Consider the following 17454-nt stretch of genomic DNA (forward strand, 5'->3'; position numbering starts at 1 on the left):
CTTTAACCACAGAGTCAACAATCTCTGTTCCCACACAGCCCCTAATCCTCCAGTCTCATCAAGCTGCTCCCATCCTCTCTCATCCTTGCTGGCAGTGGGTCATCCTGCTCTTCTGGCACCACTTCATGCCCTCCACACACTGTGCCCATTTCACAAACCCAAACTGAGTTGCCCAACCACCTCCCTCCCCAGGCAGTAAGGAATTATGGTGAAAACACATCAGTGAACCTGTTAAGAAGAAAAAAGGTTGATTAAATAAATCAAAATATGGACTTACCTGCAGGGCAGTGTACGTGGCACCCTTCCACACACTGCAGAGGACACTCCAAAGCCTGGGAGTGTTGGCATGTGATAGGACAAGCAGGTCCACAGCTGTTATATCTCCATTCACACTGATAATCTAATTCCTTTTTATTCAGGTCCTCACAGCTTTGTGCTATGCAGGACAGAATGAAAGGCAAAAAAAGAAAAAATTCAAACCAGAGTGTATATCCACCATACCTCTCAGAATTATGGCACCAAACATTATACAAAGTGAACCACATACATCTAGAAAGATTTCCACTTTTAAATAAAGATTTTTTTTTTTACTGCATTATTGTTTGACTGCAATCAGGGCAGGTCACCTCTTCACACTTACATCTTTTTTCACACAACTAAATACTTGCTCTAGACCAGAAATTCTTCGGTTTGATAACAGCAAGAGCAACACAACCCCAAACTGTAAACTTTAATTAACGCACATGTACATACATATTACTGAAACTATTTCTTCCTCTAGATTTGTACCACAGGCTCTTACATCCCCTAATTGACGGAATGCCAGAAATAGAACAGGGTGTGGGAGTGTCAGAGAGAGCTGCTAGCCCAGTTCCATTAACATGAAATTCTCTGGGTGTCAGCGGCAGCAGAGTTAAATCTGATCAGCCTGGGCCAAAACCTGGCAGGTTTTCAGCCAGCCCTGCCTGAGGTTTTGTGTACTTACGGCACAGAGTGGGCGACCTCCAGTGAACAGTCACCCCTTTCTGCGCGCAGGCGTGTGCGTAGGCAGCGATGGTGTCGCAGAAACACGCACAGTCCCCGACAGACTCGCAGGCACAAGTGTCATACAGGCAAATGTCAATGTAGGGATCTGGATTCACCTACAGGAGAGAAGAAACACAGGGCACAGGACTTGGAGTCCCTTCATCTCCTTCCTGTACACACCGTTAGTCTCCAGATGGTTTGGCTGCTCCACTTGTCAAGGGTCAAGGTGCCACATAAATCAGCGCAAATTATGTCAGCAAAACTGAAGTTTGAGATCACTTAATATTTTTAAGTCTTGTCCTCATCCCTCTCGTGCAGCAGCTTGGGTATAACACAGCCTGAATGGCATTGCATTGGCTCAGCTCCCCCTTCCCTCAAATCTCAGCTCTTAGGTTCCACTTTGTGGGAAATAGGAAAGGTATAAAACTCTCAGAAAACTGTGTGAAAGCAAATCTCAGGATGGAGAAATGCAAGAAAGTTAAAGATACAAGGTCAAGAAACAATAAAACCATGAGCTGTGTAGAGACCGACCTCAGGAAAATATGTTAAGCAAGATAGTAGAAATATGTAAGCTTAATAATAAACCTTTATCCATTGGTTTTAAGCTATTATAAGCAAACATTGTTCAAAGCAAGATGTACATGCAGCTTTATTAATTGGCTTAAGCAAACACTTGTCAGCTTTTCACATTATGCTATTGGCTAAAAAGCTTTTAAAAAACCACATTACTAAGAGAACTTTGCTGTTGTAAGCAGTTGAAGCTGTTTCCATCTCCCATGCTTGGCTGTGTAAAATAAGATTGATGATTATGATGGAATGAAAGCTTTAAGACAGCCGCTCCAGTAGTCCCATCCTGTTGTTTGTGTATATATATGTACATACAAGAAAAAAATTACAAATACTCCACAACACACTTCATGTGCAGTCTCTGGACTATACAGTAAAATTTCCCTTGGGAAAAAGTTACTTCACAGCTTAAGAGGTGCATTTTCCCATAAAACATCAGCTACAGGACAAGGTGAGAGATGAGACCAGCCAGCCTCCACCAAATGCTATGTGCTGTCAGCACAAGCACACCTTTTCCCTCAGTTGTAATCATTGCCAGCACAGACCATGCAGCATTGAAGAATGCGACACACGTGACCCAATACTTACCAATTTTGTGCATTCTTCAAAGATACTTCCATACAAAATGCTGCAGGATGTTTCTACCATCACCTGCTTCGCTACGTTTCCATTACACAGTGGAGTCATCAAAGTCTGTTCCAGGTTGGGCTTAATATTGTGAGAGACAAGGAGAGGTTATATTAGTCTTGTCTTTAGGACCTTGGGACTTTTCAAATTGAAGTAAGAGACTCACTAGCAAAGGAAATTGTTTGAGTAAAGTTTCAACCTGTTGTACAACACACACAGATCCTGTTGCAGCAGAGCAGATCACCTCCTCGATTTTCTCCAGCTCTTACTTGTACCCTGAAGTTTTAACTCGGGCATTTAGATGACAGGAAGACCCACTGTACCAAACACCAATCCTGACAAATGATCATCCATAATTCCTCAGAAGGTCCATGAGACTAAAAATATTACCAGATTTCAGCAAACAATACCCGAGGCTGCTGCTGAATAGAAATAGCTCAGTAATTTTCCCTCCTCCCATCTAATTTATCTAAGAACAAGGAGCACCAGTATTGATACAGAATTTAACACAGCAACACCCTGCAGGTCCTGTCCTGTGCCCATCACACTGAAATGAGAGGCTGCTCCTTCTCAGCCTAACCCTGTGGCTTCACTCCTCAGTACTGCAAATTTTCGCTGCACTTCAACCAAGTCAAATGAACAAAAAGTGACATTCAGCAAGGTAATATTGTGGCTATGTCACACTTGCACATAACTAGCAACTAACCCAGAAGACTTCCTATGATCAAGAGTAAAGGCTTCAGTGTATTTTTCTGTTAATTTAAATCTTGTAAGAGAAGATTTAAAAAAAGCTTTTTCCACCCACCTGCCCATGATTACTTGGACAAATTTTCAAGGGAAAAAAAGGCATCACCTGGATGAAATGCTTTGTTTTACAAATGTCAAAAGTTGTTTTCAAGGTGTTTCCTTGCACATTTCATTTGGAAATACTTTGGGCTTTATTTGTCAGCTACATACAAATTTATTATTCAATTTTATTCTTTCAAAACTCTGTGTTTGGGAAATAGGAAGTAGACTCTTATGTGTAATATAATTAGTACCTCAAGAGATTTCCAGCACTGGGACATAGATAATACTTTCAGAAAGCAGCTACCCTCCCCAAAATTCACATGCAATGGTAGATGGCAATAAGGCAATAGGCAATAACTCCCATCCCCTCCTGAATCCTGCTTTTTCTGTTCAAGTCTTTCCAACCCGAAAATAAAAACTGAATGCTCTTTGTTAAAAAAAACAAGAGAATAATACAGAAATAAATTACAGTAGTTTCACGAATACAAGCCGCACGGATTATAAGCTGCACTTCCGGTGCCTCGACAATGTTGCTGCTTTGTCAATAGATAAGCCGCACCCCGAATGTTAGCCGCACTTTCGTTCGTCGCGAGAATCCGTGCGCAGCTTTCACAAATTGGCCAATTAGTAACAGGATCGCGGCATAGCGGGCTTTACTGGCTCGGGGCGGGGCCAGGCAGGCTCGGCCCGCTCATGGTTGCCGACGGGGTCGGGTGGCCCAGCTCAGCGCCACGGCTCGGCGGGGCAGGCCGGGTGGTGCTGCCGCCGCCGCCGGGCTCGCTGGCCCCCCTCTCCCGTCAGCACCACCCCGCTGCCGCGTTCGCTCGCCCGGCTGGCAGGGCTGCCGCCGCCGGGCTCGCCAGCCACCCCGTGCCACGTTCGCTCGCCCGGTCGGCGGGCCGCCGCCGCCACCAGGCTCGCCGGTCACCCCGCGCCGCGTTCGCTCGCCCAGCCGGCGGGCTGCCGCCGCCAGGCTCGCCGGCCGCCCCCTCCCGTCTGCACCGCCGCCGCGTTTCCTCGCCCTGGCCGGCACTGCAGGCCCCCGCACCGCCGGGCTCCCCCACGCTGCTGGCCCCGATTCTGCTGGGCTTCCCCCGCTGCCAGGCAGCCCCACCCGCCAGCCTTCCTGCTTCTGCCATGCTCCCCTGCACTGCTAGCCCCAGTTCTCCCGGGCTCCCCCGCCCTGCTGGCCCGGGCTCTGCCGCCCCCCCTGCCCCGCCCTGCTGTCTCAGGCTCTGCCGCCCGCCCCCCGCACTGCTGGCCCCGCCTCTGCCAGGCTTTCCCACCTCTGCCGGGGCCGGCCGGGCTCCAGCTTGGCTTGGGGCTGCCGCGGGCTCTCACTTCCGTGTTGGCAGCTTTTAGAATTTTGTTAATGTATTAGCCGCCCCGGAATATTGGCCGCACTTCCGGGTTTCCACCAAAATTTTGGTCAAATTGGTGCGGCTTGTATTCGTGAAATTACTGTAACCTGTGCATTCCATGGACAAAGATTTGGGATACAGAAATTCGAATAGGGAAAAATGCAATTTTTATCTAAACTCCCTCTGACTGAAAATTACAGCTATTTTTTTAAGATTAAACTCTAAAATGAGATTTCCAGTGATAGCTGGATTTCAAGCATCTGGGCTGGATAACTGTAGGAACAGTGTCTACCATACAAATTGGCTATTTTAACCTTCCTCTGAAGCCAGGCAGCCCAGAAGCTTTACATAAGCTAATTGACCTTTTACCAGATTTAAAGAAATAATATTATTTGGCAAAAACATGGGGGAAGGAGTTAATTTCTACTTAATTTTAATCCTTTCAAAGCTCTTTGTCCACTCTTCAGTGATACTGTAATCCACACTAATTAATTTTCACAGTTCATTGACAATCACCTTTTCAACATCAGCACACTGGGGATTAACTTTCCAAGAATTCCCAAAGTCAACTGGATCTATTTCAAGATGCTCATTGCTGCTGATCAAATCATTGTTTTGGATTCCATCAAAATTTCCACACAGACCACACACTTGATCCTTGCAGGGAAAGAAACACAGAAAGCATTACTCTTACATCTGTAGACGAGTTTAGGGTTTTGTTAAGAAGTCTTTACCCTGGTGCTTTAATGCCATGAGGTTTAAAAACTGAATTACCTGTGGCCTTGCCAAGGCCACTAAAACAGACACAGTCTCTCCCAGAGAATGTGCACCTCCCATTCCCACCCTACTTTGCTGAAAGCAGGACCCTGCTCTCCCCCAAGGACTTCAGAAAGCAGGACTGCTCTAATCAGCAATCAGTGTTTGGAATGTGTCCTTACAATCCCATTTTATTTTTGGAGATCACTGCCCTATCACCATCACCAGTAAATTTGGATCCTTATGCTGCTCTTCTTGAATGCAGTGGAAATCACGCAAGGCATGGTTATTCTGAGACCCCACAGCACCCATCCTTTCTGACCTAACTCATCTCCAATGACCCAGGATTTGGTCCAAACAACAGCCAAACAACAACCCCTCAATTTTTGAACAAGTGCCTAATACTCAGTGAAAATCTGCATTTAAAAAATATGTATATAAAAAGCTACTCCCCAGGGACAGGTTAAGTGCATTCCTTAGTGAGAATAAGAAGTGAGGCAAAAACCACTTACTTTGAAATTGCCTTTTAAGATAATGGAGACTCCCATGGCCAGGTCCCAGGTCACAGTGATGCCTTTGCCCAGTAAAATGATGTAATAACGGCCAGACTTGATGACATCTAAATTATCATTTTCACCCTTAGGAGGTACCCTGATGTTCACCTGAATGAGTAAAACACATGGTGCTATCAGCAGTGTCTCTTATTATTATTTAAGATAGGTGATTTTCCCAGTGGGACAGGCTAACTGGTGCTTCCAATCATGCTGTTCCCCAGAGAGTTTCCATACACCATCCCAAGCTCCAGAGAAAACCAGAAATTGGGGATACAAGTACAGTATTTCAACCTCATCCCATTTCCAGTGTCTTTCAATGTGGTCCCAGGGTATAACACACAGATGTCAACATATGAAGCAGGGCTGATAAAGAGAGGGTATACTCAACGAATTACCAGTTGGTCACCGGCTCACTGAATAATTACATGTTGGTTTGGGCTTTTTTTATTTCAGCTTTTCATGAAACTTAACAATTCTGTCCTTCTGGTTCCAGTGTAATGAGAACTGGGAGGATCACACATATCAGTGGCCTCCGATAGACCAGTCTTATTCTGGAATCAGGAAAGACTTTCTTCCCTACCAACTACCCCAACAGGAAAAATCCACAGAGACTCCTTTCAGTGTCTATAATTTCTTCCATCACCTTCCCTTCTCCTGTGTGCCTCTTTCTTTTTCCATCTGGCTACAAATTCACTGCCTCCAGCTACCAAGAATTTAAGAGATTAATTTAAAATGCTCTCTTTCACACCACAATCCCCTTTCAATGGGAACTCTAATAGGAATATTAACCACATTTGGAAGGAAAATTGTGGCATGGTTCATACTTTAGGCACCATTAATGCATTAACTGCTTAGTTCTGGAAGAAGCAGATGAAAATTTTCGAGCAGTAACAAATAGCAATTAATGTAAGGGAGAAAGAAGAGCCCAGAAAGCAGTTACCCATTCCCCTACTTTGAGGGCCAAATATTTCCTTAACCCACTATTCTTTCTTGATTAATTCAATAAAAGCCCAGAAATTCAATTCTTTTCATCTCCGAGTTATTGTCAGAAACATTTATTCCAGAGAATATAGTTTAAATCTTTCATGGATTTCCTAAAGAAGATCTTCAATGACTTTAGGGAATATATGAGATATTTTAGGTACTGAAAGCTTTTTAACTTTTTCCTATGCCCAACATATTTCTACACAATACAGTCACTCGACCACTTAAAATTCTAGAACAGTCTTTGTCTTTCCAAATTCAGAAGGTTCCAAAAAACAGAAGAGGACAAAGTTGAGCTGGGAGGTTGACCTAAATTACAGAATTTTTATGTTTATGGAGGCTTTTTGCCCAACCATGAAGCCATAAACTTTTGACCTTGCAAACTTGCAGATTTGTTTCAGAAAAGCAAAAATTATTCCATTTTTTAAAAATGTCAGCCAGAACTGTAACATGTCAATTAAACCCCCATTTACCAGCAGCAGTAGAAGCTGCTCTCAAAACATACCATCTTAAAACAATTTAAATTTGAAACATTTTAATGGCCAAAAAAATACCTGATTCTTCTGTTTGCTTCTAAGGATTCTTGGGGAAAAAGAGTGCAGAAAGTCATAACTGAATAAGAATTTGCCTAAGAGTCTCCATATCAGTTGGTTTTCCTTAGTGCCTCTTTTGGTTGGTGTTATTTCTAAGCAAACCTGTTCTAGATACTAGAAAAACTCTCTGGAAAGACAACTAAAAATTCACTCAGAATCATGTGGACAGTGCTGTAATACAGAGATAAGTCTTACAATGACAGACTCTCTCAGGAACCAAACACTCTCTGATGCTGGTGCTGCTGGATTCCTAAATCACCTGCTGTTTTCTTCTGGTCCTTTCTTATGTATCCAAATGGAACCACAGCTTTTCTGAAAATCTGTCACCTAAAGAAGCTTCCAGACAAAGCCCAGCAGGGATGAAATGATCCCTGCACTGCTCTTCACCCTCACCCAATCAAGGGACTCTCTAGCAGTAGAAGTAAAGAACTGAACAACCAATAGGTCTTGTGTTCATTCCTGCAGCAGCCAAAAGCCTGCATGGATCCTGTGCTGTCAAGGTGCACTACACAGACACCTTTAATAAATGTTTTTATGTTCCTGCCAAGGTTCAGTGGCAATTTGCAGGCAATTGCAAACCTGGCACAGCTTTGTCTGTTAACCCAAAACAAAATGTAGAGCGGTTTCACGTTTCACTGGGAACATTCTTGCAAATCTCTGGTCCAGATGCCCGCTCAGAGCACAGGGCTTGTGAAAAGGCAGCAAGTGAAGCAATAATCCACTGCAGCCCTGCAATGGTTGAGCTCACAGGCAGTGTGAATTGTTACAGGGCTCAAGGCAAAGGGCTGAACTCTGCTCTCTGGAAAGCTCATTTCCTGCTGGGAAGGGACATGGAGGGTAGAAGTGATTCTTGGTCAATTCTTACATTTTTGTTAGTAGCAGAAGGGAAGAAAAAGAAGAATAGAGCCAGGTGGATGATCCATCCAGCAATTTAACAGGGCAAAGGACAGCTGGCATTTCAGTATCAACTTGTTTGAGCAGTGATTCTTTTCTTTTTTGTGCATGTGGGCTCAGTCCTGCAGATTGCTCAATTAGCTCTGATGTTTTACTAGTCACAGGTCAGTCATTTCTTAGCCCTTCCTTGAAGTCAAATTGCTGGAAACAGGCTTTGACAAACCATGTTTAGAAAGAGTTTGGGATGCTCAATAGAAGGATATGGAGCTGTTGGAATGAGTCCAGAGGAGACTACCAAGGTGATCAGAGGGCTGGAGCACCTCTGTTGTGAAAATAGACTGAAAAAGTGGGAATTGTTCAGCCTGGAAAAAAAAGAGTAGAAGGCTCCAGGGAGATCTTATTGTGGCCTTGCAGTAGCTAAAGGGGCACACAAGAGCTGGAGAGAGACTCTTGACAAGGGCCTGGAGTGACAGGACAAGGGGCAATGGCTTCACACTGACAGAGGGCAGGGTTAGATTGGATATTGGGAAGGAATTGTTCCCTGTGAGGCTGGTGAGGGCCTGGCACAGGTTGCCCAGAGAGACTGTGCTGCCCCATCCTTGGAAGTGCAGAACTGGGTAATCTTTCAGGTCCCTTCCAACCCAACCATTCTATGACTATCTGAGAGAAACTGATTGACATCAAGCAGAAATAACAAAATAGCATTATACCTCTGGAAGCAAAATGGATAGATATAATCCTGCTAATTTGTTCATTTATGATCAAGAACTCCTAAGTGTGATGTCATTCATGCCTCAGCTTATTGAGCAACCTGAAATTCTTTTCCTAAAAAAATAGGAAGGAAAGAGAAAGAGTACATACGTTTCCATTAAACAGCTCTATTTCCCCTCCTGCATACATAATGATAACCCTTTTGGCGCACTTCCGTCCTGTGAAGCCACAACCTTCATTTGAAACGAGGATCTGGAATGTTCCAGAGTCACCCTTGCAGAAATCCTATCAGATTTAAAAAAAAAAAAAAAAAAAAAAAGAGTCAGTAATGCAGAATATTTGAAAAACCACCTACGGGAAAAAACAGAAGCCTTAAACAACAGTGAGTAATCTGTGGTCAATAGGCTATAAATTGGTATGCCAACTGTTCCCATGCTCATTTAGTTTATGCTTAGCACTGATATTCGTGTGTTCCATCCCTTAAAGAGTGAGGCACACTCTGCCAGTGACACACACATGCATAATTTGGAGAGTATTTTTTGGCAGGGAGAACCCACAATGTTCCAGTATGTGTGATATTAAAGATGTATGATGGGCACAGGGCCTATGAGAATACACAGACAGAAGAAAATAAATACATTAAGCTAAGTCCAATATTTCTGAGATCCTTGGAAAGTTCATACTACATTTATATGAGCACTCATATCTCTCTGGTCTTTTAGATTTCTTTTTGGTGATGTTCATTTTTTTCAGTGCACACCTTTTAAGAAAAAGTGCCTATGTGGAGCTCTCTGTGTCTGTCATTTAAGAGATCTAAATTCCATTTTAAGCAGTTTTGTACTAGCATATGGTATTGCTGCCTATAAGGCCTTTACACAAAGCTCTCTTCAGTGGCAAAGCAATCGCTCCTCAAACATATAATCCAGCTGGCATCAAGGTGGAGCATATTTCAAAGACCTAGGCAGAGGCAGGTTATCACAGCTTCCTCCCTAAGGAGAACTGCAAGGAGACTGTGCCTCCTGGGAACTCTGTGGGGGAAATAGTAGCCCACCCAAGAACCATATCACACTGTAACTGCAGAACATTGTTGTTATCAATCAGTTGTGAATCCATCTAGTTTTAGACCAAATTTTCAGATAAATCCTTGTTTGCACAGACATTTCTAAATATGTGATAATTTGAATGTAGATGAGCCTTTATCTTAGCTAACTCTAAATTCTGTCTGCTTCCACAAATCAAAAGTTGGTTTAAGTGTGCTCTGCCTTTATCCCCCTCTCCTCTTGCTGTGAGGAAAATGTCAGGGGACTTCAAGAAGGTGGTGCCTGGAACAAGACAGGGACCATGCTGAAGGGAATGGGTAGAGCCTGTGCTCTGGGTGCATTTAGAGAAGGTTCAGTGAGCATTCCTTCCCTCACTCAGCCAGACAGCAAGCTACCACTACAGGATGAAGAGGAAAAGAGGAAAACATTGATTTATGGATAGCCACAATTCCATTTTGGAGATGAGATTCAGACAGCTCTGCTCTGGTACTCTCATAAGGTTCAAGATGGTCAGCTGGACATGTGACAGCCTGATTTTTATAGAACACAATGCACTCTTTAAAATTCTCAAAACACCTCTGAAGATATTAATAAGCTCTATTCTTCTCTACTATACATCTGGCTTAGTAATTAGAAATAGTTAACTGTGATTTATCCAAAAAGTGGGTTTCTCACCTGGTGTGAAACTCTCTTTATATGATCATTAGACATTGGACATGCTCTTACCTGAGCTAACACATATTGGCAGTCTCCTGGAAACTTGTATTTCAATCCATCAAATGTCAAGTAATGAGCTGTACCAATAACAGTGCAGGTGCCATCACACAGCTTTTTGGTGCACTCCCACTTCCTCCCCTGGCACACGCTGTAACAGAAAAGGGGACTGTGACAGTTGTCCTTATTTCAGTGTAAATAACAAGCAAGAGAATGCAAAGTGCTTCAGGCAAAGTGAAAGTGCCACAGTCTCTGCCTCCAGGAGCTCTCTACCACCAGATGAGAGGCTCTCATTAACATAAATCTGCATCTGTTAGCAGTGGGTGCATAAATCCAAATAGTGCATTAAGATTAAATGAATATGGGATTTTTCTCTCTGTTTCTTGCTAGCTGAGTGTAGAACTCTGCGTGGTTTGAATTCCCCTGTAACAAAATAAGTCAGGAGAGAGTCTGCTGGAATATTCTTTTATGCTAGAATTTTATATAGGATATGCTGCTTTGCTCCAACTACCCTTTTAGCAAAACAGAGCATCCACCACCCTTTCCCTTTTCCAGAGGTATCCTGAAGGACCACAACATCACTACAAAAGTTGCAAATATGAAAGGGGAACTTTTGCTTGACATCCACAGGCTTTTGATCAGTGAAATAAATTGATTTGATAACTAGCAAAAGACTGAGAAAATAAAATCAAAAATCAGTGGAGAGTTGGAATACCATTTGACACAATGTCTAATAATAATTTAATAATTAAAAAGCAAGATATTGCTGGAGGTTGGCAAAACATTCATCTACTAAATGATCCATGAATGTAGATGAACATCATCACTGCCTCAGGAATTTTCTAATCAAGTCCTGTGAGGGCAGGAAAAGAGGAATTTTATCCATACTTTACAGACATAAAAACTCAGAGATAAAAATCCTGAAGTACTTTCCCAAAATCAAATTGCTACCCAAAGGAAAAACCAGGCACTGAACTGAGTTCTCTAATAATGCTTTAACCTGAGCATAGATATTATTTAATCTTTTTTCTTTTTTACAATAAAAATATTGTGCAAAACACTTTCTTCAAAGAATGAAATTTCAGTAACATGAAACCTCTTGCCCCCTCTCCTCTATAATTCTCTGCTAACAGTTAGACAAGAGCAAGATTTTATAAATATGAGCATGGACAGATTATAAGGGATGTGGGGTGGTTAAATTCAGATTAGCAAATTTCTGCTGTGCACTGCTGCACAAGTGTGACTCCAAAGTTTTCATTGAGCTCCACAATGAATTCCCAGTACATTGCATAACAGAAGGTTTGCCACTGGCTTAGGCTTGGAGACATTCCGTTGTTCATGAATTAGGGTCTCCCATATGTCAAGTCAGATGGAAATGCCAAATCTGACACCTCTGGCTCATATATTGCCTTTGCAGGTGTTCACATCTGGCTAAGAACAAGTGAGAATGAGAACTCCTGCAACAGCAGTACAAAAAGAAAAAAAAAAACAAAAGAAAAGGAAGATCTCAACCTCCAAAATGCAGACTCTCAATCCTTATTAATTCTCAAAGCAATAGTAATTTCCTATATCACTTTCTAAATGACATTTGACTTGATATTTGCTGAGAACTATCAGGAAACTTTTCAAAGTCACATAGTTCAAAAAAGCCCTAGTGACATTTTTGAAGGGACCTTATTTCCAATTTTACTTTCACATTCATGAAAAACAGAAAATTTGAGGAAGAACTTTTTATCAATGAAAAAAAAGTCCGATTTCTAACATTTCCTTGACCCAGATATTGAAAGAAAATCTATGCATTTGAGGAAATACAATTTACAATGGTATTGCCAGAATTACATGGGCAGTTACAAGAATGAAACAACATGGTTATGGCTACTTTAAGATCAAAGATTGTAAGAATAATTGAAAATAAAAAGGTTGATCATGGTTGTTCTGAGAAATCTTGCAAATTTCTTAACAATGAGGAGTTTCATGCTGTACTCTTGTTTCAGCAAAATTTTCACAGTGCATGTTTTTCAGCTGAGGCACTATTACCTAAATGCAATGTAAGCAGGTTATAGAATATATATCTAGACAAAAACCATTAATTTCTCCTCCATCTTTTTCCTTTCAAGCCAATTTTTCCACAGGTTTAATTACAGTACATTGATTCACAGTGTTGTATGTAGCTGCAAAGTAATGAAATGAAACAAAACACTGGGAGGTGAAAATTTCCACACGAAACCTTCATCCAAGGCTAATTTAACAATAGTTAGGAGCAGTCCCACTAGCTAAAAATGCAAAACTTGAAATCACTGTCATTCAAAGAGCAGTGTACCTAAAAAAAAATCAAGCCTGGGACTCTCCAGTGATGCCGATTCTCTGACCCAACTCTATCCAGCCATACAGAGGATGACAAACATTGTTCCAGGGGCTGCCACAGAGCTGGGCAGGGACATTTAGAATGCACAACAGGTTCTCAAGTCTGAGTTCAAAACACCCCCAGAATTTTCACACTGCTGGTGACTGAATGTCCTACACCCTGGACTGTTGGAGCTCTGAAGGAAAGAGCTATCATTCCCCCCACATACACATGGAAAACAAAGCACCTCCAGTCCAGCCAACGTGCTGTGCAGGAAAATGGCCCACTGTACTTTACCAAAGCCCTGCTGAGGGCTTCCCTCCATGCAGATTGAGCAGCCCAGAACTCCCCTTTGGACCTATAAATCCTTTTCTAGCAACCAAGCAGGATAATGGTGATAGACACAGACCACTTACTCTTCTCTTCTTACAAAGTACCAGTTTCCCATCTATTTTCATCATTTTTAATATATCAATGGATAGAGCACTCATTTAAGATATAAGAGGTTGACCCTGTCTCTTCCTAATTCTTTATCACATGCCTGAAGAGCTCCTCTCATAGCTGGTGCATCACACCCCTTCTGGCAGAAAAGGGCTGATTTGAAGGGCCCCAGACAGCCAACAAAAAGGGAGACACAACAGCAAAGCTCTCTTCCTCCCACCCCAAAGCACAGAGGTCCTTGCAAAATCCACTATCTAGTGCCTACAAAGGAGTGGCACAGACACACAACAATTTGTAGGGAACAAGGTAGAGACATTGCAAGGAATTGTATTGGATCTTTATGCAACATGCAAAGGGAATGTGCTGTCTGTGCAATTACTGTGCTGGAAAAACTATCTTTCTATAAGAGAGATCTGTAAAGCAAACAATATTTGGTTATCAGAAACAAAGCCCCTTAAAAAGAAAAAACACCCAGTGGCTCACCAGGTGTTGCAGTCCTTAGTCACAGTTTCTCCCTTGGAATATTCTCTTCCATTGTGGAAGCAGGGGCACCTCTCAGGAGCAACACACTTGTTTTCATGCCGCACCTAAGCGGAATACACAATTTGTCACCACATGGAGGTGTTGGTACATGGCCGTGTGCAGGGTGAGCAAGCAGCCAGGAGCAAGCACAGAATGTGGGGATGAAAAACAAAAGAACAGTTGAAAGGAATAAAAGAAAGCATGAAGGTTACCCAAAGTCAGAAAAGTACAATAGTACTAATACTTTTAGCCATTAACATCAATAGAGCTGCAGGTACATAAATCACAGCTTGCTCCCACCATCTCAAGCTGCTGGGAGAATAGATGATGTTATAGAAGAATGTCACAGTGAGAAAGTCCAGAATGCAGTGAACAAGGTTAACCTGAGTATGGAGAGCAGATGAATAGTTTCTCACACACAACCAACTGGAAAAGGGCCTACTGGAAAAGCAGACAAAGGGCCGAGATAGACTAAAAATAGAAATAGGAACATCAAGGAGATCAGAAGCCTCAGTGCCTGACCCACCCACGTGAAAATGCAGGTTCTGTTGTCACAGACAACAGCCCTTTAACAAAGCCAATCCTCTATCAACTCTCCTCTGAAAATTGCAGTAATCCCTTATTTTTTTTCAAATCCCTATTTATTTCCAGGGTGGCAGTATAAATATCAGTCCACTTGAGGTATTATTCTGCCCTCTCTCCAGACCCTGTTGCTGGGAAATAGAACATTATGTTCTACCCATATTTTCAGTTTCACCCTCCTGACCTGAGTTTCTCTTTGTATGGCAACAAAGCATTTGTCCCATTTAAACAAAAAAAAAAAACCAAAAACAAACAAACAAAAAAAACTACAACCAAAGAAAAACAAGTAACGCTGTTAGACTATTCCTTTTCTGTGATTACTTCTCATTTTGAAGACCCCCAGTTTTAGAGAATTCAACAAAATCAAAGCTTGCTATGCTGACTTTTCACTCAATAGCAGTTCTGGCAAAGCCAGAATAGGTTTGGCTCTTGTTTCATGGAATACCTAAATGGAGAACCATTCCCCTTCTCACTCAAAAGTCACAAAATATCTCCTTCCCACTTAAAACTCTTTCTGCAAAATCATTAAAATAGTTTAATTTTTACCATTAAATATGGGCCAATGAAATCAATGTAGTCTGAACGCCAGGTTAATAAGGAAGAACAGCTTTGCCTTTTCCTATGGGGACCTAGCACTGCCACATGGAACAATTTATAAAAAAGATTTCACAGCCCAGAGACCCTTCCTTCATATGTAGCTCCATGTGCTCTGTGGCTTATGGAGAGCTGCTTTATGCCAAATAAAATCACTTCCATAGAACTAACATGGAAACAAAGAAATGCTTTTCTAGACAAGGGAGCTGCAGCTCTGCCTTCACCTTTACAAAGGATGGTGAGAAAACCCAGAGAAGACCAGAAAGAAGAGTTTAATATCTTCTTTTCTTCCTTCCTGGTGGCATTTAGGAAATAAAACAGAAATATGACCCACACTCATGGCTACATTTCTAAATTTTTGCAGTGTTCAGCAACACAGTTCACAATACACTTGAGGGTTTACCTCTGGATACAAAACTTGGGATTAGACATCTGGTTAGTAAAAAGAGAATTAGAACATCTTCTCCTTGCTCCCTAAAAGCTGGTAGACATCGGTATGAGCTTTTTTATCACAACCAGTGCAGCAGTTGTAAAACCACCAACAAAGAGGGAAAAGCACCTTGTCTTCAACACTGGCAGAGTGGGTAGGTGGGATTCAGCAAGCAGGACACAAAAACCCAAAGTGGACTTTGACCAGAAGAATTATCATTTTCTTCTGCAAAACTCAATGAATTATGACTTTGTTAATAGCAACACACAACCTACTGGGCCTATTAATGCCCCGTCCAAAATCTGGAGCACAGCTGCCATGTTGCACTACAAGAACCATGTGGTACTCCACTACAAGGCCAGGAGCACTATTCACAAGCAGCTGCATTCTCTCTGGAAGTCTCTCAATCCATCAATAGACTGCAGTTAACACAGGAGATTGAGGAGTCCTGAGTGCTTGAGATGACAGGAGGCAGAAGCACTAGGGAGGCAGCCACACAAAAAGACAGATTTGTCATGGAGACAAATGCTCTGCATCCATGGGATTACAAGTGGTTGACTACCAGCTCTCCCATTAGTTGGGGATCAAACAGAAATGTCCACCATTTCCTTGTTCTGTCTTATTAATTGCTGAACCTTTAAAAATCTTGCAAAAGGAAGGGCAGTATTAAGGTTTCAGAACCTTGAAGATTCTCCTTACCCACACCCACAGCAGAGGATTTTGATGCTCTGCAATGGTGCAGCCTCACCTTGAAACCTGGGGACAAATTTGGGCACTTCAATATAAGAATCTAAAGCTGTTAGTGTCCAACGAGGCTACAAAGCTGGTGAAGGGTGTGGAGGGGAAACCACACAAAGAGTGGCTGATGTCATTTGGTCTGTTCAGCTGGAGAAGAGCAGACTGAGGTCAGAGCTCACAGCAGTTCTGCAGCTTCCTCACAAGGGGAGGAGGGGCAGGCTCTGATCTATGCTCTGTGTGACCAGGGAACGGCTGGAGCTGGGTCAGGGGAGGGTCAGGGTGGATATCAGGGAAACGTTCTTCCCCCAGAGGGTGTTGGGCACTGCCCAGGCTGCCCAGGGAATGGTCACAGCCCCAAGGCTGCCAGAGCTCCAAGGAGTGTTTGGAGAACTCTCTCAGGGATGCACAGGGTGGGATTGTTGGGGTGGCTGTGCAGGGCCAGGAGCTGGGATGGATGAGCCTTGTGGGTCCCTACCAAGCAAGGAGATCCTATGGTCCTGAAATCCATTTCAATGAACCTAAACCTCGAACTCTCTTGGTCAATGCAATTTGATGAGTATCCCTGTGTCAAGGGAAGCTCTGTTCCTCCTGACACACATGTGGACTTCAGTGGAAAGTCAGCCAAAGGTATGAAGAAGCATGGGATTAAGTAAAGGAAGTGGGTCAGACTAGAACCCTATTAGGTTCTAGCTATTAGGTTTTAGAATAAGAGACTGGTTTGGGGAAGAAGGGACCTTAAAGATCACCCAGTTCCATGAGCAGGGACACCTTCCACTATCCCAGGTTGCTCAGAGCCCCATCCAACCTGGCCGGGAACACTTCCAGGGATGGGGCAGCCACAGCTTCTCTGGGCACCCTGTGCCAGGGCCTCCCCACCCTCACAGGGAACAATTTCTTTCATAAATTTTTGTTTTAACTAAAACATCCTCTCACCCTTACTGTGCAAAGACAAGTCAATAACATGCTAGGAGAACAAAATGTGCTGTTTTGCACTTGACTTCTCTTTCTTATGTTAGCTGCATGTCTCTGATGTTTATTTGACATGCCCTCTCCTCAAGAAGACATTAACTTAGCATAAGCCCACACTGAAAAATATATAACAGAAATCAAAACAGATAAATTTCACCTGAAAATAGTTAGCAAGGAAAAAAAAAAACACCTTCCCAACCTTCCAGACTTTCCTGCTT

The 17454-nt window shown here is 42.7% G+C and overlaps 1 protein-coding gene across 1 annotated transcript in view; it reads right to left on the reverse strand.

Moving 5' to 3' along the window:
* LOC116995365 (von Willebrand factor-like) overlaps positions 1–17454 on the reverse strand; it is a 121930-nt gene that overhangs the window by 58146 nt on the left and 46330 nt on the right. The window contains exons 19-26 of the mRNA XM_033058043.1: positions 13885–13988; positions 10629–10767; positions 9013–9147; positions 5639–5788; positions 4887–5027; positions 2182–2301; positions 986–1142; positions 278–436 (exon numbers count right to left, since the gene is read on the reverse strand). Of these exons, the coding sequence (XP_032913934.1) occupies positions 278–436; positions 986–1142; positions 2182–2301; positions 4887–5027; positions 5639–5788; positions 9013–9147; positions 10629–10767; positions 13885–13988 (1105 nt within the window). The remainder of the gene's footprint in view (positions 1–277; positions 437–985; positions 1143–2181; positions 2302–4886; positions 5028–5638; positions 5789–9012; positions 9148–10628; positions 10768–13884; positions 13989–17454) is intronic.

This window comes from Catharus ustulatus, chromosome 4 (assembly GCF_009819885.2).
Source record: "Catharus ustulatus isolate bCatUst1 chromosome 4, bCatUst1.pri.v2, whole genome shotgun sequence".
Lineage (NCBI taxonomy): Eukaryota > Metazoa > Chordata > Aves > Passeriformes > Turdidae > Catharus > Catharus ustulatus.